Source organism: Caretta caretta, chromosome 13 (assembly GCF_965140235.1).
Source record: "Caretta caretta isolate rCarCar2 chromosome 13, rCarCar1.hap1, whole genome shotgun sequence".
NCBI classification, from domain to species: Eukaryota; Metazoa; Chordata; order Testudines; family Cheloniidae; genus Caretta; species Caretta caretta.
Window position 1 is genome coordinate 25,239,748 of NC_134218.1, and position 26,486 is coordinate 25,266,233.

The 26,486-nt window shown below is 48.5% G+C and overlaps 1 protein-coding gene across 2 annotated transcripts in view; it reads right to left on the reverse strand.

Moving 5' to 3' along the window:
- The window catches only part of L3MBTL1 (L3MBTL histone methyl-lysine binding protein 1), a 63,761-nt gene that overhangs the window by 10,843 nt on the left and 26,432 nt on the right, over positions 1-26,486 (reverse strand). The window contains exons 11-19 of one of the 2 annotated variants that reach the window (XM_048820152.2): positions 25,643-25,778; positions 24,530-24,621; positions 22,778-22,929; positions 18,416-18,492; positions 17,606-17,691; positions 15,024-15,134; positions 14,350-14,464; positions 13,295-13,394; positions 11,738-11,935 (exon numbers count right to left, since the gene is read on the reverse strand). In XM_048820152.2, coding sequence (XP_048676109.1) covers positions 11,738-11,935; positions 13,295-13,394; positions 14,350-14,464; positions 15,024-15,134; positions 17,606-17,691; positions 18,416-18,492; positions 22,778-22,929; positions 24,530-24,621; positions 25,643-25,778 — 1,067 coding nt within the window. Of the gene's footprint in view, positions 1-11,737; positions 11,936-13,294; positions 13,395-14,349; positions 14,465-15,023; positions 15,135-17,605; positions 17,692-18,415; positions 18,493-22,777; positions 22,930-24,529; positions 24,631-25,642; positions 25,779-26,486 lie in introns of both variants that reach the window. The other variant, XM_048820151.2, reaches the window with a different exon arrangement.

A 26,486-nucleotide genomic window follows, 5' to 3' on the forward strand; every position in this document is an offset into this window, starting at 1 on the left:
TGCGCTGAGCTCTTAAGATGAGTTCTCCCTCAAATTGTATTAATTAGCACCGGCAACCATGGCTTATGCTCCAAGAGCTGCAATATGGTCTGCAGAGCACACGCGGGTGCTGATCAATGTGTGGTCAGAGTACACCGCACTCCACGACTTCACCCGGATCAGCAGGAACACACACCTCTACTGGAAGGTTTCACGGAGGCGGCATTCACCAAACTCCATCCCAGTGCCAGGAGCACATGAAGCCCCTCAGGCTCCTGTACTGAAGGGTGAAGGACTCCAACAATTGCTCCAGGAGAGGCCCTAACACATGACTCTGCTATGATGAGCTGGCCCGGGTGCTCTCCAGGTCTGTGAGAAGTGAGCCTGAACTGAATCATGACCCCTCCTCAGCTTTGCTGGCCTCAGACAATGGGAAGCTGATGAGGGGCAAGGCAATGAGGCAGCAGGGACCACGGGGGAAGTCCCGGAGACCTGGAGGAACAGGAGTGTGGGATTCTGCACCTTGACCCCTGAGCAGCCTGAGGGGGACCCCGAGCCATGAAAGGAACCAGAATCTGAGGCTGGTAAATTACAATAAATCCCCAGGTTTCAGAGTAACAGCCGCGTTAGTCTGTATTCGCAAAAAGAAAAGGAGTGCTTGTGGCACCTTAGAGACTAACCAATTTATTTGAGCATAAGCTTTTGTGAGCTACAGCTCACTTCATCGGATGCATACTGTGGAAACTGCAGAAGACATTATATACACAGAGACCATGAAACAATACCTCCTCCCACCCCACTCTCCTGCTGGTAATAGCTATCCAACTATACTCTCAGCCCAGCAGAAGCAGCTGTCCTATCTCGGGGCCTCTCCTTCTGCCCCTCCACCCCCACGAACATGATACAGTTCTGTGGTGACCTAGAATCCTATTTTCGACGTCTCCGACTCAAGGAATATTTCCAAAATACCTCTGAACAACATACTAATCCACAGAGGCCTCCCTACCAACATTACAAAAAGAAGGATTCTAGGTGGACGCCTCCTGAAGGTCGAAACAGCAGACTGGACTTCTACATAGAGTGCTTCCGCCGACGTGCACGGGCTGAAATTGTGGAAAAGTAGCATCACTTGCCCCATAACCTCAGCTGTACAGAACACAATGCCATCCACAGCCTCAGAAACAACTCTGACATCATAATCAAAAAGGCTGACAAAGGAGGTGCTGTTGTCATCATGATAGGTCGGAATATGAACAAGAGGCTGCTCGGCAGCTCTCCAACACGAGTTTCTACAAGCCATTACCCTCTGATCCCACTGAGAGTTACCAAAAGCAACTACAGCATTTGCTCAAGAAACTTCCTGAAAAAGCACAAGATCAAATCCGCACAGACACACCCCTGGAACCCCGATCTGGGATATTCTATCTACTACCCAAGATCCATAAACCTGGAAATCCTGGGCGCCCCATCATCTCAGGCATTGGCACCCTGACAGCAGGATTGTCTGGCTATGTAGACTCCCTCCTCAGGCCCTACGCTACCAGCACTCTCAGCTACCTTCGAGACACCACTGACTTCCTGAGGAAACTACAATCCATCGGTGATCTTCCTGATAACACCATCCTGGCCACTATGGATGTAGAAGCCCTCTACACCAACATTCCACACAAAGATGGACTACAAGCCGTCAGGAACAGTATCCCCGATAATGTCACGGCTAACCTGGTGGCTGAACTTTGTGACTCTGTCCTTACCCATAACTATTTTACATTTGGGGACAATGTATACCTTCAGATCAGCGGCACTGCTATGGGTACCCACATGGCCCCACAGTATGCCAACATTTTTATGGCTGATTTAGAACAATGCTTCCTCAACTCTTGTCCCCTAACGCCCCTACTCTACTTGCGCTATATTGATGACATCTTCATCATCTGGACCCATGGAAAAGAAGCCCTTGAGGAATTCCACCATGATTTCAACAATTTCCATCCCACCATCAACCTCAGCCTGGTCCAGTCCACACAAGAGATCCACTTCCTGGACACGACAGTTTATTGCTAATAAACAATGGTCACATAAACACCACCCTATACCAGAAACCTACTGACCGCTATTCCTACCTACATGCCTCCAGCTTTCACCCTGACCACACCACACGATCCATCGTCTACAGCCAAGCTCTGCGATACAACCGCATTTGCTCCAACCCCTCAGACAGAGACAAACACCTACAAGATCTCTATCAAGCATTCTTACAACTACAATACCCACCTGCGGAAGTGAAGAAACAGATTGATAGAGCCAGAAGAGTTCCCAGAAGTCACCTACTACAGGACAGGCCTAACAAATAAAATAACAGAACACCACTAGCCGTCACCTTCAGCCCCCAACGCATTATTAAGGATCTACAGCCTATCCTGAAGGATGACTCAACACTCTCACAAATCTTGGGAGAAAGGCCAGTCCTTGCCTACAGACAGACCCCCAACCTGAAGCAAATACTCACCAACAACCACATACCACACAACAGAACCACTAACCCAGGAACCTATCCTTGCAACAAAGCCCGTTGCCAACTCTGCCCACATATCTATTCAGGGGACACCATCACAGGGCCTAATAACATCAGCCACACTATCAGAGGCTCGTTCACCTGCACATCCACCAATGTGATATATGCCATCATGTGCCAGCAATGCCCCTCTGCCATGTACACTGGTCAAACTGGACAGTCTCTACGCAAAAGAATAAATGGACACAAATCAGATGTCAAGAATTATAACATTCATAAACCAGTCGGAGAACACTTCAATCTCTCGGGTCAAGAAATTACAGACATGAAAGTCGCGATCTTACAACAAAAAAACTTCAAATCCAGACTCCAGTGAGAAACTGCTGAATTGGAATTAATTTGCAAATTGGATACTATTAATTTAGGCTTAAATAGAGACTGGGAGTGGCTAAGTCATTATGCAAGGTAGCCTATTTCCCCTTGTTTTTTCCTAACACCCCCCCCTCAGACGTTCTGGTTAAACTTGGATTTATGCTGGAAATGGCCCACCTTGATTATCATACACATTGTAAGGACAGTGGTCAGTTTGGATGAGCTATTGCCAGCAGGAGAGTGAGTTTGTGTGTGTGTGGGGGGGGGGGGGGGGTGAGAAAACCTGGATTTGTGCTGGAAATGGCCCACCTTGATTATCATGCACATTGTAGGGAGAGTGGTCACTTTGGATAAGCTATTACCAGCAGGAGAGTGAGTTTGTGTGTGTGTGTTTTGGGGGGGGGGGGGGTGAGAAAACCTGGATTTGTGCTGGAAATGGCCCACCTTGATTATCATACACATTGTAAAGAGAGTGGTCACTTTGGATGGGCTATTACCAGCAGGAGAGTGAGTTTGGGGGGTGGGGGGCGGAGGGTGAGAAAACCTGGATTTATGCTGGAAATGGCCCAACTTGATTGTCATACACATTGTAAGGAGAGTGATCACTTTAGATAAGCTATTACCAGCAGGAGAGTGGGGTGGGAGGAGGTATTGTTTCATGGTCTCTGTGTATATAATAAAAAGAAAAGGAGGACTTGTGGCACCTTAGAGATTAACCAATTTATCTGAGCATAAGCTTTCATGAGCTACAGCTCACTTCATCGGATGCATACTGTGGAAACATCCGATGCAGTGAGCTATAGCTCACGAAAGCTCATGCTCAAATAAATTGGTTAGTCTCTAAGGTGCCACAAGTCCTCCTTTTCTCTTTGCGAATACAGACTAACATGGCTGTTACTCTGAAACCTGTGTATATAATGTCTTCATCGGATGCATACTGTGGAAACTGCAGAAGTGAGCTGTAACTCACGAATGCTCATGCTCAGATAAATTGGTTAGTCTCTAAGGTGCCACAAGTCCTCCTTTTCTTTTTGCGAATAAATCCCCACGCTCCCTGGAAATATCCCCTCTTGCTCCAGAAACACATGCCTGAAGGCAGCCCCTCATCTGTCCTGCTGCACCCCATATGGCTCCTGAACGAGGCACAGCTGCAAATCAATGATTTTACTGAAATGCCATGAACCAGTTAAAGCAGTTATAGCATGGGAGCTATAACAGATTATTAACAAGCAGTCACTGTGCCCCGTGTCTGTGCATTTCTCAGTCAGCACTCTGAACAGCGATAGTCCCTGGGCCACGTGGACTGAGGGGGAAGGGAACAGAACAGTTTTATGACATTTATGATTGCTCAAAGACCTCCAAAACACCCCTCCCTCTCTCTTTCCTTCTTGCAAATGGGTGTCGTGCAGAAGGGGGTGGGGTGGTTGGTGGCTTGGGTGGTGGCCCGCCTAGGTCCAGGAAGGGAAAAGGAACCATTTGTCTGACCGAGGAAAGTCAAAGCGGTCCATTCTCCCTGTGTCCATTGCAAATATTTATTACTGTTCCCAGGTCTCTCCTCATGCAAAAAGAAAAGGAGTACTTGTGGCACCTTAGAGACTAACCAATTTATTTAGTCTCTAAGGTGCCACAAGTACTCCTTTTCTTTTTGCGAATACAGACTAACACGGCTGTTACTCTAACTCCTCATGCAAAGTCTCTCTGAAGTAGCCAGGAGAAGCACGAGTGGGTGAAGCATCTGCTCTTGTGGTTCCACAAACACAGCGTCCTGTCCCTCAGCAGTGGAGAGGCAACTGGCATGCAGTGTTAATCCAAAAGTTTAGGGAAGAATATACACTTGCGACTGTTTCCCTGCGCCTTTCAATGGTGTTTGCTGGACACAGGGGCCGGACTTGCTGGCAAGGTGAGAAGATTAGGGGTTGGATGGATGTTTTCTGTGGTTCTCTGTTCCTCTTCCATGGGAGCTCAATCTGCTAGCTGAGAATGCAGTCAGTCAATTGCCTCCCAGGCCTTTAAGCATAATTCAGAAAAATTCTGGTGTAGCAGAAATTCAAGGTGGTTCTTCAGATTTAGTAGCAGGACAAATGTGCTTGGTCCACCTTCGGAGCTCACCAGACTCCTCCACTCAGCATTATGTAGAGGGGTGCTTGGTTAGTCTCTAAGGTGCCACAAGTACTCCTTTTCTTTTTGCATTAACAGAAGCATCTCTCTGTCACAGATGGCCAGGTTTCCTCCACGAGACTGAAAAGCCCCTTCTCTCTTTTCCATTCCAGTGTCTTGAATGCTGCTAAATTCTCCAGATGATGGCCAGCCATTAAAGAGGAAAAGAGGTAACTAGGAACGTAATCCCTGAAAGGAACCAAACCCCACCCCAACCAGCCCATTGTTGCACTGTCAATTTGAACAACAGTACTGCAGGTAATCTTAACATTTCTGCCCTCAGCTCCTTCCTTGTGGGCTGCAAACGCTGTCTGACGGAAGGAGGCTGTGACAGTAGCGTTCCTGGGATCCTTACAAGTATCAATATTGTGGCCTTCGGCAGCAGAGCTACAAGATGTGGGGGGATTCTGGAGGCTCCTTCAAAAGGAGAAATGAAATGGGACGCTGTCCTTGTCTTTGATGTGCCAGGACATTCTATAGGGAGCCCGTTCCAGCAGGAGGAGCAGAGGCGGGGAGAGAAGGACCCTGGAGGACCTGCTCATTGGCACTGACAGAAGGTGTCAGCAGCACTTCGAGTTCTTTGTGCAAGGGAGGAGCAGGCTCTTAGGCGGGAGGAGGCACAGACAAATCAGTTTACGGAGGGGGAGCAATGCCCAGGGAGAATGGGACCACGCACTCATACAGCCACGGGTACAACTGGTGGGGGAAAGCTTTTGGGGCCTGCCACCCTGGCTGCTGCTCCTCTCAGGAACAGGCAGCACTCCTCCTCCATCTGCCACCCAGGCTGCTGCTGAGGTGGTGAATCCCAGCTGCCCCTGACAGGGAGGAGTGTGCTGGACATGTGGCACAACATCCTCCACTGACACCCAAACCCTCTCACAGGGGAACCCCGAGAGCAAGCAGGAGGGGAACCATGAGCCTGATCCAGTCCCTGTAGCCCAGCCTGCATTCAGTCCCCCAACCCCATGCAGGAGACGTCCCTGTTTGTCCCCCAACACGATATTGTGCAGCTGTTCCCTCCTTGTCAGGGGGAGGGGAAAGAGATACCCATAGACACTGATGTTTGCCCCCTTGCAGGAGATTTTACCTATTTCTGGTTAATTTGTTACTGTTACAAACTGTTTTAACCCTACATTCGATGTATGTTTGCAAGCAAAAGTTACTGTTCACATCACTCATGTGTGCACCTTGCTTTCCGAGTATGATCAAACATGATATTTCCCACTCGTTAGGGATGGGTCAGCAGGATTCACAGCACATGAATGGTGACTTCTTTAAGTGTGTGGTGCCAAAGAAATACAATGAATGCTGTCCCCACCACTCTTCCCCCCCGCCCCCCACAGCCATGTATTTCCTAATGTTAAAACAAAAAACAACCACAACACAGTTCAAGGGCAATGACCTAAGCTGTGAAATAACTGTTGCTGTCCAAAGCACCAGAATGAAAACCAGAAAATAAATTAACAGCCATAAAAGGTGTTTTAGTTAATGATTTAATAGACAATACAAAAGGAAATGAACAGTGAAGATACATGACACTGAACAGAGCTTTTACCACCCTCCATCCCCACCCTCCAACAAATCGTCACCACTGGCAGCCATGTGTGTACTCGTGCATAGCACTGGATAAGTACTGTGAGCAATGGTGTCAGAAAACACTGTGAAGAAGAAATGTGTGAAGCCCCTCCCAAAACCCATACAGAACTGTTTTCAAACGACTTTAACAATGCTTAATTACTCCCCATTAAGCACCGGGACATAGAACAAAACATCGCTCAATGATTACATTCTCTGCAGCACAAAACCACAGCCAGAGGTGTTAACCTTGAGCGCCCTCACCCAATTTTCTGCTTTCAGTTAGTCACTATCAGCTGCAGGGGATCCCAATCCACCAAGGTATGTCAAAATACCAGTATGTGGCAATGCTCTACTGAGCTTTTCCAGCAGCGCCATAGCATCACAATAGTGTCCCTCGGCTCAGTCCCAAGTCACCTTCTGGCTCTATGCTGATCCACAATGTACGAGCAAACAGCATCATGAATTTTCTTTGCCCGCCAGGAACTAGGAGCAGTGTGCACATAGGTGGGTGCCAGCTGCCTGTACAGGCTCTGTGAGCCAGATCTGTCCTGTGCCCACTTGTTCTGGAAGTATTCCCCTTTGGCCTCACATGTTATGCTAGGCACAGCACTCTACGATAATGCAAACTGTGTTGGCTTCATTGGCATCCAGACAGGTTTGCAGGCATTGCCAACGAGCTTTCTGCTGCCCAAGGGTGCACTCCACCATCATTCTGCAGCTACTCAGTCTACAGTTGAATTTCCTTTTTCTTGGATTGGAAACGTTGGGGTACAGCTTCCCGAGCCACATTAGAAGCAGGTACATGAGGAATGGGGGGAAAGAAGCACATTGTTTCAGGGGAATAGAGTCCCTTCTTCTCCCCATGGTACAATTCCGATCTCCAGAGCATCCTTGTGTCGTGAACCTTTCCCGTGAGTCCAACGTTGGTCTTCCACTAAGCCTTGGAGAATTGTGAATAGTAACCTTTATGGTTCACGTATTCACTGACCCTTTTTGGTGGTCAAAGGATTGGGATGTGTTCCATTAATGGCTCCTGCACATTTCAGAAACCTCCTCCTCTGAAATCCCACTATAATTTCAGGGACTTTGGTTATGGCAACTGCCTGTGTGTACATTATAGTATTCCTATCTTGGCAAACCTGTAAAATCACCACCCTGACAGGTGACTTCCCAACTCCAGACTCTTTTACAACTGAACGATAGCTGGCAGGTGTCGTCAGCTTACAAAAGGGCAATAGCCACCCGCTTCTGTACTGGCATGGTTTTCTGAAAATGAGAGATCTGGCAGTGGAAGGTGGGTGTGAGTTGCTTGTACAACTCCATGAAGCTCTGCTTCTTCATTCGGAAGTTCTGCAGCCACTGGTCATCATCCCAGGTTTCCAAAACAATGTGGTCCCACCACATTGTACTGGTTCTCCGGGACCAGAAGCAGTAGCCCACTCATGGGCATTCCATTGCTATCCTGCCATTCAATACAACTATTCTATGGGACCAAGTGGATTTTCCTTCACCCTCTCGGTCACCTATGTATCTATCTATCGTCTTCAATTTTTCTGGACACATTCTGTCCAATAGCCAGTACTGGACTACATGAACTTTTGTCAGCAGGAGCAGAACAATATCTTCATAGACTTCCTTCATTTCTTCAGTGCAGTTAGGCAGAAGGGAGAGATAACTGGGAGCTGCTGATGCCAAACGTGTGAAGGCAGCATACAGTACCAGCAAGGCAGTTTCCCAAAATGTCTCCTGTCCTTCACCCCTGCAATAGTAGTGCTATCATCGCATACTGAAAAAGGGCCATGTGGATGCCAGTATATGCCTGTGCACAGAATACACTCACGCTCGGCACAGCACATGTGGTCACTCGGCACGGGTACATGTGCTAGCGGTACCTGGACTATGATCCAGGGAGGCATGCAAATGTAGACATAGCCTAACTCCAAAGCACAGTTTTCTCCCCCTGAGCTAAAGGACTAACTCCATTAGTCAGGAGCAGCATTACAATAGCTCCCTCAAGCCCCACCTGAGGGGAGGACCCCACAGTCCGTACAAACGCACTGCGGGAGGGAGTCCCTGCCCAAAAAAGTTGCCAGTCAAAGCAGATGAAACAGACAAAGAGCAGGAGGAGAAACTGAAGCACATAGAGGTGCCCAAAGTCACCAGCAAAGCCAGGGATAGAACCCATCACTCAGCCCAGTGCCTTGTCCAGTGGGCTGTGCTGCCTCTCATAAGAGCAACATAAGAATATCAGAATGGTCATACTGGGTCAGACCATCTAGCCCAGTATTCTGTCTTTCAACAGTGGCCAATGCCAGGTGCCCCAGAGGGAATGAACAAAACAGGTAATCATCAAGTGCTCCATTCCCTGTTGTCCATTCCCAGCTTCTGGCAAACAGAGGCTAGGGATACCATCCCTGCTCATCCTGGCTAATAGCCACTGATGGACCGATCCTCCATGAATGTATCTAGTTCTTTTTTGAACTCTGTTATAGTCTTGGCCTTCACAACATCCTCTGGCAAAGAGTTCCACAGGTTGACTGTGTATTGTGTGAAGAAATACTTCCTTTTATTTGTTTGAAACCTGCTGCCTATTCATTTCATTTGGTGACCCCTGGTTCGTGTGTTATGAGAAAAAGTAAATAACACTTCCTCATTTACTTTCTCCACATCAGTCATGATTTTATAGACCTCTATCATATCCCCCCTTGGTCATCTCTTTTCCAAGCTGAAAAGTCCCAGTCTTGTTAATCTCTCCTCATATGGCAGCCGTTCCATATGCCTAATCATTTTTGTTGCCCTTTTCCGAACCTTTTCCAATTCCAATATATCTTTTTAGAAATGGGGCAACCACACCTGCATGCAGTATTCAAGATGTGGGTGTACCATGGATTTACATGGAGGTAATATGATATTTTATGTCTTATTATCTATCCCTTTCTTAATGATTCCTAACATTCTGTTCGCTTTTTTGACTGCCGCTGCACATTGAGTAAATGTTTTCAGAGAACTATCCACAATGACTCCAAGATCTCTTTCTTGAGTGGTAACAGCTAATTTAGACCCCATCATTTTATATGTATAGTTGGGATTATGCTTTCCAATGTGCATTACTTTGCATTTATCAACATGGAATTTCATCTGCCATTTTGTTGCCCAATCACCCAGTTTTGAGAGATCCTTTTGTAGCTCTTCACAGTCTGCCTGGGATTTAACTATCTTGAGTAATTCTGTATCATCTGCAACTTTTGCCACCTCACTGTTTACCCCTTTTTCCAGATCATTTATGAATATGTTGAATAGGACTAGTCCCAGAACAGACCCCTGGGGAACACCACTATTTACCCCTCCATTCTGAAAACTGACCATTTATTCTCACCCTTTGTTTCCTATCTTTTAACCAGTTACCAATCCACGAGAGGACCTTCCCTCTTATCCCATGACAGTTTACTTTGCTTAAGAGCCTTTGGTGAGGGACCTTGTCAAAGGCTTTCTGAAAATCTAAGTACACTATATCCACTGTATCCCCCTTGTCCACATGCTTGTTGACCCCTTCAATGAATTCCAGTAGATTGGGGAGGCATGATTTCCCTTTACAAAAACCATGTTGACTCTTCCCCAACAAGTTGACTCTTCTCCAACAAGTTATATTCATCTACGTGTCTGAAAATTTTGTTCTTTATTATAGTTTCAACTAGTTTGTCCAATACTGAAGTCTAGCTTACTAGCCTGTTATTGCTGGGATCGCCTCTGGAGCCCTTTTTAAAAATTGGTATCACATTAGCTATCCTCCAGTCATTTGGTACAGACGCTAATTTAAATGATAGGTTACAAACAACAGTTAATAGTTCTGCAATTTCACATTTGAGTTCCTTCAGAACTCTTGGGTGAATACCATCTGGTCCTGGTGACTTATTACTGTTTAATTTATCAATTTGTTCCAAAACCTCCTCTAATGACACCTTAATCTGGGACAGTTCCTCAGATTTGTCACCTAAAAAGAATGGCTCAGGTCTGGGAATCTCCCTCACATCCTCAACCGTGAAGACGGATGCAAAGAATTCATTTAGTCTCTCTGCAATGGCCTTATCGTCCTTGCGTGCTCGCTCCTTTAGCATCTCGATCGTCCAGTGGCTCCACTGGTTGTTTAGCAGACTTCCTGCTTCTGATGTACTTAAAAACATTTTTGCTATTACTTTTTGAGTCTTCAGCTGTTCTTCAAATTCTTTTTTGGCCTTCCTAATTATATGTTTACACTTCGTTTGCCAGAGTTTATGCTCCTTTCTATTTTCCTCACTAGAATTTAACTTCCACTTTTTAAAGGTTGCCTTTTTGCCTCTCACTGCTTCTTTTACTTTGTTGTTTAGCCACAGTGGCTCTTTTTTGGTTCTCTTACTATGTTTTTTTAATTTGGGGTATACATTTAAGTTGAGCCTCTATTATGGTGTCTTTAAAAGGTATCCATGCAGCTTGCAGGGATTTTACTTTTGGTGCTGTACCTTTTAATTTCTGTTTCACTAACCTCCTTATTTTTGTGTAGTTCCCCTTTCTGAAATTAAATGCTACATATTGGGTCGCTGTGGGTTTTTTCCCCACCACAGGGATGTTAAATTTAACTATATTATGGTCACTATTACTAAGCGGTCCAGCTATATTCACCACTTGGACCTGATCCTGTGCTCCACTTAGGACTAAATCAAGAATTGCCAGTCCTCTTGTGGGTTCCAGGACTAGCTGCTCCAAGAAGCAGTCATTTAAGGTGTCAAGAAACTTTATCTCTGCATCCCATCCTGAAGTGACATGTACCCAGTCAATATGGGGATAGCTGAAATCCCCCATTATTACTGAGTTTTTTATTTTAATAGCCTCTCTAAACTCCCTGAGCATTTCACAGTTACTATCACCATCCTGGTCAAGTGTTTGGTAATATATCCCTACTGCTATATTCTTATTATTCGAGCATGGAATTATTATCCACAGAGATTCTATGGTACAGTTTGGTTCAGGCAGGTGGCCATTCTCTGTTGGCCAGCCACAGAGCAGGACAAAGTCTCACTAAACCAGGGGGTCACACAGACGCTCCTCTGAGCGAGGCTGTCTGTTCCGCTGGGCCAGGCTTCTTTTCTGCGCTCTCCCTACCTTCCGTGGTGTCGGGATTTCTTTCGCTGAGAGAAGCCGATCAGGTTCCTCTTCCGGGCTGAGGCCTCAGTATCTGAGAGATCGGCCTTGAGCCTCCCCTGGTTCTTCTCTGCCAAGGGGCACCCTGAGAGGCAGTAGTGAGCCGTGAATCTCCCTGTCACGTGTCCGGAGCCGTCACAGCCTGGTGTTGGACACTTCCTGGAGAACAGAGGGTAAGTGGGGAGTTACACTCAGAAGAGGCACTTTAAATGGGGACCAGCCCTGGAGAGAGATGGGCAGAGCACAAGACAGGAGCCCTGCTGCTCCCCATGCTGCTCGTTACCCCATCTCTGCCCCACCAAACAGCCTCAGCCCTGGGCACTCAGAGAGTGCTTGACGGATAAGAAGGGCAAAGTTCCCTGCACAAATCCCTCAGGACTCCAGTCACATGGGCATGCTGCTTAACTGACAGGTCCCCTGTAGCCTGCACAGGCTGAAATAACCCCCATGCCTCATTAACAGTATCACACTTCCCATGGGAATACCCTGGCACTGCACGGCACTCGCTGAGCAGGTCACAGGCACCAGGGGGTCATACCATCTCTACTCCTCCCCACTACCCAGACAACTCCTTAGGCTCCAAAGCCAGCGGAGTGAGCAGGGGCGAGGTCTCAGGGGATCAGCTAATGGGCTGGGGCTAGGGAAATCCTCAGGGGCTGGAAGATCTGAGTTCCTCACGACTTGTGGCTTTGCAGCATACCTCTCCCGCTGCTCTGGTTCTATGCTGCAGTGCAGGGGTTTGGCTGCAGTGCAGGGGCCGGGCTCCCACCATTCCTGATTCAATGGGAGCCTCTTAGAAGTCCCAGGAGAATGGGCCAGAAGACCATTTGAAAGGGCATAAGGAAATTTATTGCTACATCTCAATAAACCTACAGTGCTTTATAGTGCTCACTGATTTCAGCTTCTGCAACAGAGGGCTAAGCTCCCCAGTAATGCCCTGCCTCATCAGCCAGGCTACAGATATGATGTGGTACCTAAAGCTGCCTGGCAGGGTGCAGGACCATGAGACTGCCACTGGTGGGATTCCCAGTGCACACGGGGCTTTTCCAGCCCCACTAGGCTTCTCCACTGTATGTGGGCTTCCAGCAGCAGACGGGGGCAGGTCCAGCACATGGAATACACACCCGGGGGGATTAATTTAGCACATGCTACCCCTGCTCCCTGCAGCTACGGGGTCTGTCTGCTCTTGTTTCTCTGGGCCCAGAAGGAGGAGAGAAGGGGTTGCCTTAAGCTGGGGTAGCACCAAGTGGGACGGAAGGGAGGGCTGCCAGCTGGGTGGGAGGAGTCTGAGGGGTCAGGTGGATCTGTGGGCTCGTGGATCTGGAGCCCAGGGGACCCATAGCCAGGTGGGGGCTTCTGAGCTCTGGGAGGCTCCACGGGGTACAGGTCTGCAGCTGCACAGAAGAGCCCCCAGTTGCTGCTCCCACGGCCCGCTGCCGGCCCAGCTGGGCTGCAGCCTCCTGCAGCAGCAGAGCAGGAGCCCTGGACTGACCCCTGGGCTGCCTGTGGGGAGCTCACCTGTGGTGAAAGCTGTACTTGGAGCCTTTGGTATGAGGGATGCTCTTGCAACCCAAGGTAGGGCAGCCCCCGTGGGCAGAAGCGGCTGGTTCCTTTGGCCCTAGAGCAAACGAGAGACAGGAGAGATGTGGTCATGGGTTCGGAGACCCACCTGCTACCTCAGGCTAGCAACGAAGCTGCCAGGTGCCAGCACTTCCCACCATAGGTGCTTGGTGAACACGCTGATTTTAAAGACTGCTGGCTCTGCAAGTTGGAGCACTCCTCTGGAACTCCAGCCAGGGCTTTCCCTGCTTCTGGCGGCCAGCCTGCAACTGAGACAGCTCTTAGCGCTGCAAAAGATCCCAGTGGTGCTATCTGTGCAGTGCTGAGAGTACCGAACCCCCATCTGGGCCCAATCCTTCGCTCCCTCCTCTGCTGGGACTCACACCGAGCTCAGGGAGCTGTGCCCAGGGTCTGCCCCAGAGCCAACTGACAGGTTGCAGGCACGCAGGGAGCAGATCTGCTGGGTGTGGAGGTGCCAAGGGTTGTTACTGCTACTGGCGGTAAAAATAAAAACCTGCTGGGATCAGCGCAGGGACCAATACACACGGAGGGCTTGATCTTGCTTCCATTGGAGCCAACGGTCCAGATTCTGCTCTCACTGACAGTGGTGTAATGCTGGAGTAAGTCCATTGACTTCAATGGCACCACTGCAGATTCGGTCCATTGACAAAACACCCACTGCCGTCACAGGGCGGTGTGGGGCTATGAGATTTGCCGTGTGGCATGCTGGTGCCAGCTCCCATTGAGAGGGGTGCACAGTGGGTGCAGCTGGTGTCTGTTCGGATACCAGCCCCGTTCTGCTGGCATCGCGCTGGGGAGGGGGTATTCCTGCACTGCTCACGGCGTCAGTGTGCTCACTGGCCCAGGGGGCAGGGACAGCACAGGGTGGCTACAGGTTCTAGCACTTACTGGGCAGGTGATGTCAGAGCAAACACCCCCAGGGTGAGGCCTCAGGCACAGCGCCAGCAGGATGGGGCCGCGGTGACAACACTGGCATCGGCACCGGTACTTACTGAGAGGAGGCTGCAGTGGGTGTCCAGTTTTTGAGCACCATCCCACGGGGTGGATATCCGGATGATCCGCATCGATCCAGAAATCGTAGACATGACTCCAGCCATCAAAATGGACCTGAGGAGACAAGGTGACAGGTCACTGTTTAACCATCACAGTCCCTCTCTAATGAGTATTAAACCCACATGGACTTCTTGGCAGGGTGGGATTAAAACAGAGGCACTGGAGGGCTGTGCTCCGGGCCCCAGCTCCTGGAGTCATGTGAGAATATCAGAATATCCGCTTTCATTTCTAGCCTCTTGGATGATGAAAATGTACCCAGTGTAACAGATTTGCCCCAGAGTCTGCAGAGAGCCTGAAACAATCACTCCAAGAGGTGTGAACTGCCCCCATTCATCCTAAACTTGCTGCCACACCAAGGAGGGATGGGAGCAGGGTCACAGAGGTCCTCATGTGGTGGTGCCTTAATCTGGGTCTGCTCCTGGGAAGAGAAAAGCCCCAGATTCCCCATGGGGGGGGGGGAAGGGGGCAAGCGAGCTGGTTGGCTGGCCCACGCACGCACACACATGTATTTTGCACTGAAATCTTTCTATCAGTCACTATAAGATGGGGGTGGGCAGGAGCAAGCTACAGGGGCAGTTAAGCACAGGCACCAAGCAGAAAGCAGGAAACCCACCTTTATCCGGTAATCCTCCACGTCCTCCACGCTGGCCACGCGGATGAGGGAGGGAGTCCGCCTGTCCACCGCCTCCAGCTTCATGTTGGCCAGAAAGCTGTGGGGTGGCCGCTGGGGCAGAGAGTGCAGAGGGTCAAAGGACAGCCCACAAGCTCCTATTTCCTTCACTCTCACTCTCTGTATACCTCCCCCAAACCCTCCCTCCTTGTGGGTGGGGTCTGCCACATCCATCACGGAGCTCTGATCGCCCCCTGCTCCTCTCCAACACACTTGCCATCACAGGCTATGTCTACACTTAAAAAAACTAAAGGGCCACAGCTACAACTACACTTACCACACACTGTAGACAGAAAGGGGTCACCATTGCTGTAGGTATTCCACCTCCCTGAGAGGCAGTAGCTAGGTCAATGGGAGTTAGGTTGGCTTAACTACGTCACTCAGGAGTGTGGATTTTTCACATCCCAGAGAGACGTAGCTTTTCAGTGTAAGCCAGCCCACAGCCACAGACCTTCTGGTTTTAGAGGCCTCAGAGCTTAATGAGGTGAACAGAGAGGACAATGGCAATTTCCTGCAATATCTCTGGGAAATCGTACTGCATTATGTATCTGTGACAGAGGGCCATTGGTGGTTCACTACTCTGCATCAGCAACTCTCCTCAGGCCTGACATGCTTACTGCACCTAAAACGCTGTTGTCAAAACCTGTATCTAAAAGATGTCACATGAGGTACCACATACAAACTGGTAACACTGTTGTGTGGTGTATGTATGGGGTATGTACAAAGAGTCATAAATATGTGCTAAAACTAGGTTCTTAAAATGTGTTTGACAAGCACTGCATACGCCCAGTCTGCCCTAGAGAAAGGAATGTGTATTTGTCTGTCTGACCAGCCTGGTTGTCAGGCACAGACAACGAAGGTACAAATTATATCTAAAGTAAACAAAGCTATCAAGCTAACAAGTGTGGGAGAAGACACCATGGTGTCTACACCCCTGCAGGAGAGAGAAAGGTATCTGGGTTTACTTTTCAAAGAATACATTACAATGGTTTACTGGACTATAAAAAGGAGCGGAGAAAACCCCATAGTTATCCTTCACCAGAGGAGTCAAAGACACCAAGTGCTTTGAGCGCCGTGTGTGGCTAAAGAACAGGCCAGCCATGCTGGAAGAATCACTGTGAAGATAAAAACTTCTTTGAACAAAAAGACTCTAGTTGGTTAAGCCAAGATTCAATCTTAGGGGTGTGTTTTTACTTTTGTTTGTAACCCTTTCTGTCTCAATGCCTTCTACTTGGTAACACGGAAACCTCTGTCCTTGTGTTAATAAACTTGTTTTACTTTTACTGTAAGCCAACGCAGTGCTGCGATTGGAGCAAAGGATCTGTCAACTCCAGTTACATTAATAAGCTGCTTTGTACTGTCTCTTGAAAGGAGCAGTGAACTTGACAAGGTTTTGAGAGTGTTACAGTGAGAAGGGGCTGTGCACTGCAGAAAGACGTCTCTGAAGAACTCGGGAATTGGAGTTCACCGATTGTTTCCTGCTAGGAAAGGTTTGGACTTGCAGAGACCTGAATTGTTTGCTGGCAGGGCAGACAACCTGGTTTGGCAGGGAGCTGACACATAGCTTAGCAGCAGCAAAGCTCTCAGTTACTGAGGCTGAGAGGGTGACATAGTAGCTCACAGTTTTGAGAACCCCAGCAGGGTGTCACAGTATCATTGTGGGACAGCGATAGTCTGTAATTCCACGGAGGAGGGGGGCCACAGTCCTTCAGGAACTAACAACAGAGGGGGGTGATTGGGCCAATTCACTCAGGTTGTTACACTTCCAGAGAGCTGCCACCACCTGGAGAGGCTCACAAATACTGGGTCAAAGTGGAATATCCAGAGACCAACAGAGAAAGGACTTGGATAAATGCAGGCTGTTTATCCAAGACTCAGGGCCTTCTTTCTGATCCAGGGAATGAACAGGACCCTCTGTCCAAGCGGGCCCCAATCCTTCCCAGCAAGGGTTGGATGGACTTTGGCCTCCTGAGACTCCATAAGATTGATGGGTGATCTCTGGTAAGCTTTTAGCATGGATATAGGAACTTCTATTGTTTTTAATATGTTTTCTCTATAATGCTCCCACGTTAAGAATAAATGGGCTTGCTTAGAAAAAGCTGGGTGGTAACTTGTGACTGCTAGCAGTTACATTGTTCATAGCCTTTGGAGAGAAAGCAAAGCCCAAACACAGGACTAGTTAGGCAGTCTGGCTTGCTGGGGATATCACACTGTAGGTGGGGAACCATGTGGCAATGGTTTCTGTGGCTCAGCCCACCAGGCAAACCTCACAAGGCACAGGCCCAGTTTCCAAATACGAGATCTGGAGCGTGAATTCAAATCCAGTGTCTGCAGGGGGCCCGGGCCCAGCACCCCTGCTTTAATGGCCCATGCCAGCATGGCTGAGACTCTATATGAGGGAGTGCCTATGTCAGATGCCACTTTAAAGACCCACATGGGAATGGCAGTCTCTCCAGAAGCCCAGTGCCCACTGGCCCGTGACTGCACTGGCAGAGCCAGCAGCAGGGCCAAGCCCCAGCACTCACCACTTTAAAGGCCCAAGCTGGCACTGCAGATGCTCCCGTTTCCATCAGGTATTTTTCCCAGTTGAAGCTGTCAGGATCAGGATAGTCTGGACAGGAAAACATGGGCAGGTTGAGTGGCTTCTCCTCTGGGGGTGTCTCACAATTCCCTGCTCCCGCAAGGGACCAGTGCAACATTTGGTCCGCACTGGTACCAGAGCGAACTCTGGAAACTCCTGGATGTGTGTCAATTCCTTCTGCACCCCAAAGTCCACTTCTGGGAGGGGACATGTTAGTGAGTGACACCTGTGCCAGCATCCGACAGCTTGGGCTCTCCTTTAACTCACTGACAGGCCTGACAGAACCAGCACACTGCACGTGGACTATCACAGATAAATCCAGGGCAGGGTTTTTTCAGCTCCGTCCCTTCCCCTTGCTCCAGCTGGCTGTGGCGGGAGGGTAAAACATGGTGTTTTGAGTGCCCTCTAGTGGTAGTTCTCATTATAGTACTTCTTGGTACAGGAAATGCCTGTTGGACTACACTACCCAGAATCCTTAGAAGGAGCTGGGTGTGTTCTGTGTTGGGAAAGTGAGAAATAACACATGAGGGATTGCTGGCAGCAGCCTCAAGGCCTGTCTTTATTTTAAAAAAACTCCCATGGGTAAAATCCTGAGTTCCTTATTACTGAAGCAAAACTTCCCCAGCCTTCAGCTAAGTCAGGGCGTTAGCGCGACGTCCCAAGTGTGCTTAATATACCACAGTGGGAGTTCTCTAGGGTTCAGCTCACGGAAGCCAGCGACAGCCTGGGATACGGACTCTGGCTGCGTACTCACCTTGAGGAGGCGTGAGGGGTTTCCCATGTGCCTGACACCAGCCGACTGGGTGGATGTACGGACTGCTGGGGTCGCACCTGCAGCACACACATACACGTTCATGGGGGATGCAGGTACAGTCACAACCAGGGCATGCCCATGATCACTCCATGGCAGCGCACAGGACCTCAGGAGACAGGGCAGGTGTCCTGCCACAGGGATGGCACCAGCTGGGACAGCACAACACACTGGTGGCCAGAGCACGGCCTAATAGCCATGTGCCAACCTAAGCATTCTACAACACAGCCTCCTCCTCAACAGAGAGGAGCAGCCCCTATGACTGCAAGTCCTGGCAGGGTCAGAGCTACAATATATGGGGCCCCAAATTTCCGAGGGGGAAATAAATGAAGCCCTGAGTTTCACAATGAGCCTGTGTGCAAGTCAGGTCTCGCTACTCCTGTGGTCCCACTGCTGGGAGAGGCAAAGGAGTGAATTATTCCCTGCCCCTTTACTACTGGAGAGGAAGACAGGGCCAGCCCGTGAAGTTTCAGAGTGAGGTGGTCCACGGGGCTAAGTAGTGTGTGGGGCTTGAGGCCAGTCCTGGACCGTTCACTCAGATCCCCGTGGAGCACAGCACACTGGCACCTATAGTCTCCACAGGTCCCACCTCCGTATTACAGACAAGGGTGGCATGGCGGAAATCTGTTTCATTGTCTGTTCTGTGGGGGCAGTTCCTAGACCCTAGAATAGGCCTCAGCTGGACAAAATTTGGGCACCGTTGGCTTGGAGCTCTGCAGAGAACCACAATCCAAACAAAATAAAAAAACCTGAGTGTTTTAAAAGGAACGACAGCAACCTTTCCTTCTCCCACAGACAGGGCACGAAGAGAGTACTCCCTTGCTAAAGGGGACATGCCTGGAACATCTTCTGGATAACAGATGAGAGGTGGGCGTAATGGCTGAACATTCCCTCTCAGTGCTTTGAAACAAAGAAATTGGTGTAATATTAAGAACATAAGAATGGCTCTACTGGGTCAGACCAATAGTCCATCTAGCCCAGTAAATCCTGCCTTCTGACAGCAATCGGAGCCAGATGCTTCAGAAGGAGTGAACAGAACTTGGCAATTATTGAGTGATGCATCTCCTCTCGTCCAGTCCCAGCTTCTGGCAGTCAGAGGTTTAGGGACACCCAGAACATGGGGTCATGTCCATGACCATCTTGGCTAATAGCTCTTGATGGACCTATCCTCCATGAACTTACCTAGTTCTTTTTTGAACCCTCCTATGCTTTTTGGCCTTCACAACATCCCCCAGCAATGAGTTCCACAGATTGACTATGCATTGTGTGAAGAAATACTTCCTTATGTTGTTTTAAACCTGCTGCCTATTAATTTCATTTGGGGACTCCGAGTTCATGTGTTAGGAGAAGGAGTAAATAACATTTCCTTATTTACTTTCTTCACACCAGTCATGATTTTATAGACTTCTATCATATCCCCCTCTTAGTAATCTCTTTTCTAAAATGAAAAGTCCCGGTTTTATTAATCTCTCCTCATGTGGAAGCTGTTCCATACCACTAATCATTTTTGTTGCCCTTCTCTGTACCTTTTCCAATATATCTTTTTTGAGATGAGGTGACCAGAACTGCATGCAGTATTCAAGGTGTGGGCATATCATGGATTTATATAGTGGCATTAAGATATTTTCTGTCTTATTATCTATCCCTTTCCTAATGGTTCCTAACACTGTTAGCTTTTTTGACTGTTGCTGCACAGTGAGTGGATGTTTTCAGAGAACTATCCACGGTGACTCCAAGATCTCTTTCCTGAGCTGTAACAGCTGTTTTAGACCCATCATTTTATATGTATAGTTGGGATTATGTTTTCAGTGTGCACTGTTTTGCACTTACTAACATTGAATTTCATCTGCCTTTTTTGTTGCCCAGTCACCCAATTTTGTGATATCCCCTTGTAATTCTTTGCAGTCAGCTTTAGACTTCACTAATTTGGGTAATTTTGTATTGTCTGCACATTTTGCCACCTCACTGTTTACCCATTTTTTCAGATAATTTATGAATATGTTGAACAGCTCAGGTCCCAGTACTGATCTTTGGGGGAACCTGCTATTGACCTCTCTCCACTGTGAAAACTGACCATTTATTCCTACTCTTTGTTTCCTATCTTTTAACCAGTTACTGACCCATGAGAGGACCTTCCCCTCTTATCCCATGATTGCTTACTTCGCTAAAGAGCATTTGGTGTGGGACCTTATCAAAGGCTTTCTGAAAGTCCAAGTATATTATATCCACTGAATCACCCTTGCTCACACGTTTGTTGACCCCTCAAAGAATTCTAGTAGATTGGTGAGGCCTAATTTCCCTTTACAAAAGCTGTGTTGACTCTTCCCCAGCCTACTGTGTTCATCTATGTGTGAGATAATTCTGTTCTTTCCTATAGATTCAACTAATTTGCCTGTTACTGAAGTTAGGCTTATTATCCTAACATTGCCAGGATCGACTTTTGATCCTTTTTAAAAAAACAAATCAGCATTACATTAGCTATCCTCCCATCATCTGGTACAGAGGCTGATCTAAATGATAGGTTACATACCACAGTTAGTAGTTCTGCAATTTCATATTTGAGTTCCTTCAGAACTCTTGGGTGAATACCATCTGGTCCTGGTGACTTATTAGTGTTTGATTTAATCAATTTGTTCCAAAACTTCCTCTGCTGACACCTCAACCTGGGACAATGGCTCAGATTTGTTACCTAAAAGAATGGCTCAGGTATGGGACTCTCCCTCACATCCTCTGCAGTGAAGACAGATGCAAAGAATTCATTTAGCTTCTCCGCAATGGCCTTGTCTTCCTTGAGTGCTCCTTTAGCACCTTGATCGTCCAGTGGCCCCACTCTTTGTTTGGCAGAGTTCCTGCTTCTGACATACAAAAACTAACAGCAATTTTTTTAAAGTATCTTTTGTTAGTTGCCCTTCAAATTATTTTTTGGGCTTCTTAATTATATTTGTACACTTGACTTGCCAGAGTTTATGCTCCTTTCTATTTTCCTAAGTAGGATGTGACTTCCAATTTTTAAAGGATGTCTTTTTGTCTCTAACTGCCTCTTCTACTCTGTTGTTTAGCCATGGTGGCACTTTTATGGTCCTCTTACTGTTTGTCTGTTTTTTAATTTGGGCATACATTTAGTTTGAGCCTCTAGTATGGTGTTTTTAAATAATTTCATGCTGCTTGCAGGCATTTCACTCATGATTATTTCTTTTAATTTTCATTTAACTAGCTTCCTCCTTTTTGTGTAGTTCCCCCTTTTTCAAGTTAAATGCTACTGTGGTTGGTTTCTTTGGTATTTTGCCCCTGTCAAGGATGTTAAATGTAATTACATTACAGTCACTATTACCGAGCGGTTCAGCTACATTCACCTCTTGGACCAGAACATGTGCACCACTTAGGACTAAATCAAGAATTGCCTCTCCCCTTGTGGGTTCCAGGACTAGCTGCTCCAAGAAGCAGTCATTTATGGTGCCTAGAAATTTTCTCTCTGCATCCCATCCTGAGGGGACATGTATCCAATCAATATGAGATAGTTGACATCCCCCATTATTATTGGGTTTTCTGGTTTTGTAGCCTCTCTAATCTCCCTGAGCATTTCAGTCACAGTGCATTGGTCAGTGATTTCTACTGCTATACTCATGAATTTCTATTCATAGAGATTCTATGGGACCATTTGAATCATTTAAGATTTTTACTATATTGAACTCTGTGCTTTCTTTCACATACAGTGGCACTCCCCCACCAGCGCAACCGACTCTGTCATTCCTATATATTTTGCACATTCCTATGCATTTTGAACCCTGGTATTACTGTGTCCCACAGATATTCATCATTCCATCAAGTTTCTGTGATGATGCTGCTCTCCAGGTGACAGGACGGGGGTGTGGTGAGAGGGTCAGAGATTGCTGGTTATGATGTTGGACTTCGAGATTCTGCATTTGTAGCAGAGTTTAACTGTGCAGAATTAATCCACAATGGGCCTGAGCTCAGCTGCAAACTTTGGCTCAAGGTCTGAACTTTCTCAAAGTTCAGGTGGGCTCAGAACCAGGGTTTGGTTCAGGCCTGTCTTTAGAGTTATTTTAATAAGACATAGAATCATGGACTAGAAGGGACTGCGGTGGGGAACGATAACACTTAGGCCTGCTTGGTCCCTTTAGGGTTTGACATTTCCTCATGCTTGCAGGAAGAAGTTCACTTCCTCGGGACAGTACCAGACAATTGGCCAAGTGCATTATCCACATCCTGGGAAACATCCAGGATCAGTCACTGCAGGAGGCAGCACAGTGAGGCAGTGCTGGAAGGTCATGCCCGTGTTCTTACCAGTAGTCATAAGTATCATCCCAGTTGTCAAAGTGCACCAGAAAACGATTGTCCACCACGTCCGTCACCGTGGCAACGCATATCAAGGAAGGGTTCATGCGGTCCACAGCTTCTAGTTTCGTGCCCACCTGGAATCCCGTGGGAACGGTGTTCTGGGGAAAGGAGAGAAACAGGGTAGGTGTGTCTGGGCACCAATCGGTTTGCTCTTACGGCTATGTCCCCAGCCCTTCCCCACCATGCCCTGAGCAGCTGCTGGCCGACACCATATGGAACGCTTGAGCAGTAACACTGTGCCCTTCATCTGAGGGGCTCAAAGTGCTTTTAACATTAGTGAATTTAGCCTCACAGCTCCCCTGGGAAGCAGGCACAGGTAAGGAAACTGAGGCACAGGGAATTTACATGACGTGGCTTAGGTACCAAGGCAAGTTGCTCACAGATCTGGGAAGATACAGATGAATCAAGACTGCCAGGCCCCTGCTAGATGCTGCAGTCCCAGACAAGAACAGCTTCCCTAAGAATTAGGGTCTGTAATAAGTCACTTGTTTCCACTATTGCTTTCCAATCTCTAGCAACAATCTTTATTACTAGGGGTTGACATGAGGAAAGACAGTGGCAGTATTCTCATCCTAAACCTCCGACACCTGCGCTCCCCTCCCAACTTGTTCACAATTCCTGCACTCCCCTCTCATCACGCCCACCTGGTCCAGTCTTCTCAGATATAACATTTACATAAAACACAGTGTTATAAATACTGCACTGACAAAGCTGAATGAGAAATTGTTGCGATAATCACACATCATTTGTTGGTATTGATTTTATCAGAGAGACAACGATGGATTATTATTATTTATTCTTTAAGAGCTGATAAGGCCTTTTTTTTTTTCCCCTCGAAAATTTTTGAAAATGTCAGCAAAAAGGATATTTTATTCAGGGTTCTTTGTACAAATATTCCAGGTATCACCCACCCCCCTCCCCTTTCTCTCCCTGTTCCATTCCATTTTGCTTCTGAAAAAAGGAGAGAACATGGAAGAAAGAGAGAGAAAGAAAGGATACAGGTGAAAAACTGACCTTTTATTGGTTTAAAAAAAAAAATCTAGAAATTTTTTTAAAAAAAGAAAAAAGTTTTCCTGGAAATATTTTTAAACAAATATTTTTGACCAGCTCTGTCTGTGGCTATATCTACATTTATGGCGGCAGGTAGAGTATGGGCACTGCACGTCCGGCTAGCGCGGGCATAAGTAGCAGTGTAGGCAGTGACGGACGGATTAGGTGAGTAGAGTGGAGTAAGCGCGCTACATGCCTGAACCCCCTGGTATAAACCCTACACAGTTCTCCACACACCCAGGCAGTGCCTCCCATGTCTATCCTGCTGCCTCCACCCTGCCAGAGCCTTTCCCCACTGCTGGAGCCTTTCACTGCGGCGTGTGTCGTGCCTGTACTCCACATGGCACCTTAAGTGTAGACACAGGCTGTATTAGAGATGGGTCCGAACAAACCTCCCTTATCTGAACAACCCCCAACATTGGTGATGCGGTGACACAGCCACTAATTTACACTGTTCTTTGTGTGCACGGTGCATGAACAGGTCGGTCCTGTTCTCTGTGGGTCACCCCCATTTCAGAAGCAGCATTACTATTGGGATTGGGAAGGGATTGGGGGCAAGCAGCCAAAGCAAAACTGGTGGGGAGATCCCCTTTGGGGGAAAATGCATGTGAACGTAGAGGAGTTTGCTTGGAAGGATCTGCCACTCACATTGTTTGGGGTCACAAAGAGGTGCCTGGGAGCAGCCTGAGCCTTCGTTATCCTCAGATAGTTCATCCAGCTGAACTCCTCCTCCTTGTAACCTAAACACCCTCAGGAAAAGAAAAGACAGAAGCAAATGTACAGAGAGAGCAGCAGCTCCTCCACAGGCCAGCGGGACCTGCAAGGACAGGCGTGGTACCTCTATGCTGTACTTCAAAGCACTGCCTAGGCGTCAGACGGGGGAGCCAACATCCACCCACTGCCTCCTGCCCAGCATCTACCCTTCTACCACCCTGCAGCCCTCATCACTCCCGAATGGGTGCACATGGCAGCAGGGCCGTCCCTAGCTGTTCTGGGGCCCTACGCAGCCCCCCTGTGGGGAGGCGGCTGGCTTGGGGGGTAAGGGGGAACCACCCCCCAGCACTCACCGGCGGCGCGGACTGGGGCCGGGTCACTGCACTTCCCGCCACCAGTGAGTGCAGACCCAACCTTGCTGCAGAACTGTGGGGAGTGGGGGTGGGGCTGGGGCGGAGCAGGGGCCTGGAGAAGAGCCAGGCAGGGGCTGGAGCAGCACGCAGCTGCGCAGGGCACCAGGAAATTTCCTGGTGCCCTACGCAGCTGCGTGGTTGGCATATGGGTAAGGACGGCCCTGCCTGGCGGCGTAGTGGTTGTGGCACAGGCAGAATGGGGAATGCTGCAGTACTCTTCGCTCCCGTTGGTCTGTGTGCTTGGCCCCTCACTGGGTCAGGCCCTACACATCTGCTTTTCAGTGCTGCCCACCATGCTCCTGGCTGGGACCATGACACCCGGGACTAAAAGTCTCAACATCTGAGCAGGATTTGAACCCAGACCTCCAGAGGCGACAGACACCTACATTAACATACTGTGCCATGCAGTGCCATGCCCTCCCACATGGGAGAATCTGACTCCTCCCCCTGTAGCACCACTGTCTCCTCTTCTCCCTACAGGTCTCCATCCTCGGTTTGAGCACTGAGGAAGACATAACCAGCCCTCTCCTGCTCTCAGAGGTCCCACAGGCTCCCACGCATCCTGACAGCCAGCACACAAGGGGAAGCCCCATCTGGAGCAGCGTCCACAGTCCTGAGGTCACCGACCTCTTACCTTTGGGGGGCTGCAGTTTGTGCCCCGTCTCCTCAGACCAGCCAGCAGGATGAATGTTGGGGGAGTCGGCGTTCAGCCAGAAATCATGGCATTCAGAGTAGCCGTCAAAGTGCAGACGCATCCGATAACCACACACCTGCAGGGAGGAGGGGAAGGGAACTGAAGGATGAGAGCGCCCCCAGTTGCACTGCCCCGGGTGTGCTCTACCTCCCTTCAAGCAACATGTGCCTAAGACGTCTGTCTGGCAGCCCACGCACAAGCCCCATCACTTACCTCTTTGCTAGCTTGCTGAGAAGGCTGGAGAGCCATATTGACATGCTGGTGTCAGGAATCAGGAAATGCATTTGAAGTCTGGGAGATCTGTGCGTTTAACATAGGAACAGGGCAGGCACTAAGCCACTGGCCCCAGTACTTCTACTCTCAGCAACAGCGACAGAAAGATTCCGACTTTACCACCAGCCTTTCTTGTCGGGGCACAGGGTGAAACGGTGACGCAGTCAGCACTGGTGTGGATCCAGGGTTATAAAGATCTCACAGTGGCAAATTCCCCCCTCTCCTTCTCCCAAGCGTTTTACAAGAGGTTGTTGCCCTGGCAAAAATATGCCAGCAGCAAGAAATAAACAAAACAGCTGCTTTGTGGAATTTCTCACCTTGAAGAAGGACTGAGTAGACTTCAGCTGCTGGCCCATGAGTGCTGTAGGTCACGGACTGTGCACCTGACACAAATGCAGTACAGATGGAAGGGTCTGGCCTGACAGCCTAGAGACTGAAGGCCTCTGTTTATCCACAGAATGGGTGCAGATCGGACAGTGGAAGAACAAGCTCCTCACTGCCCCACCAACGT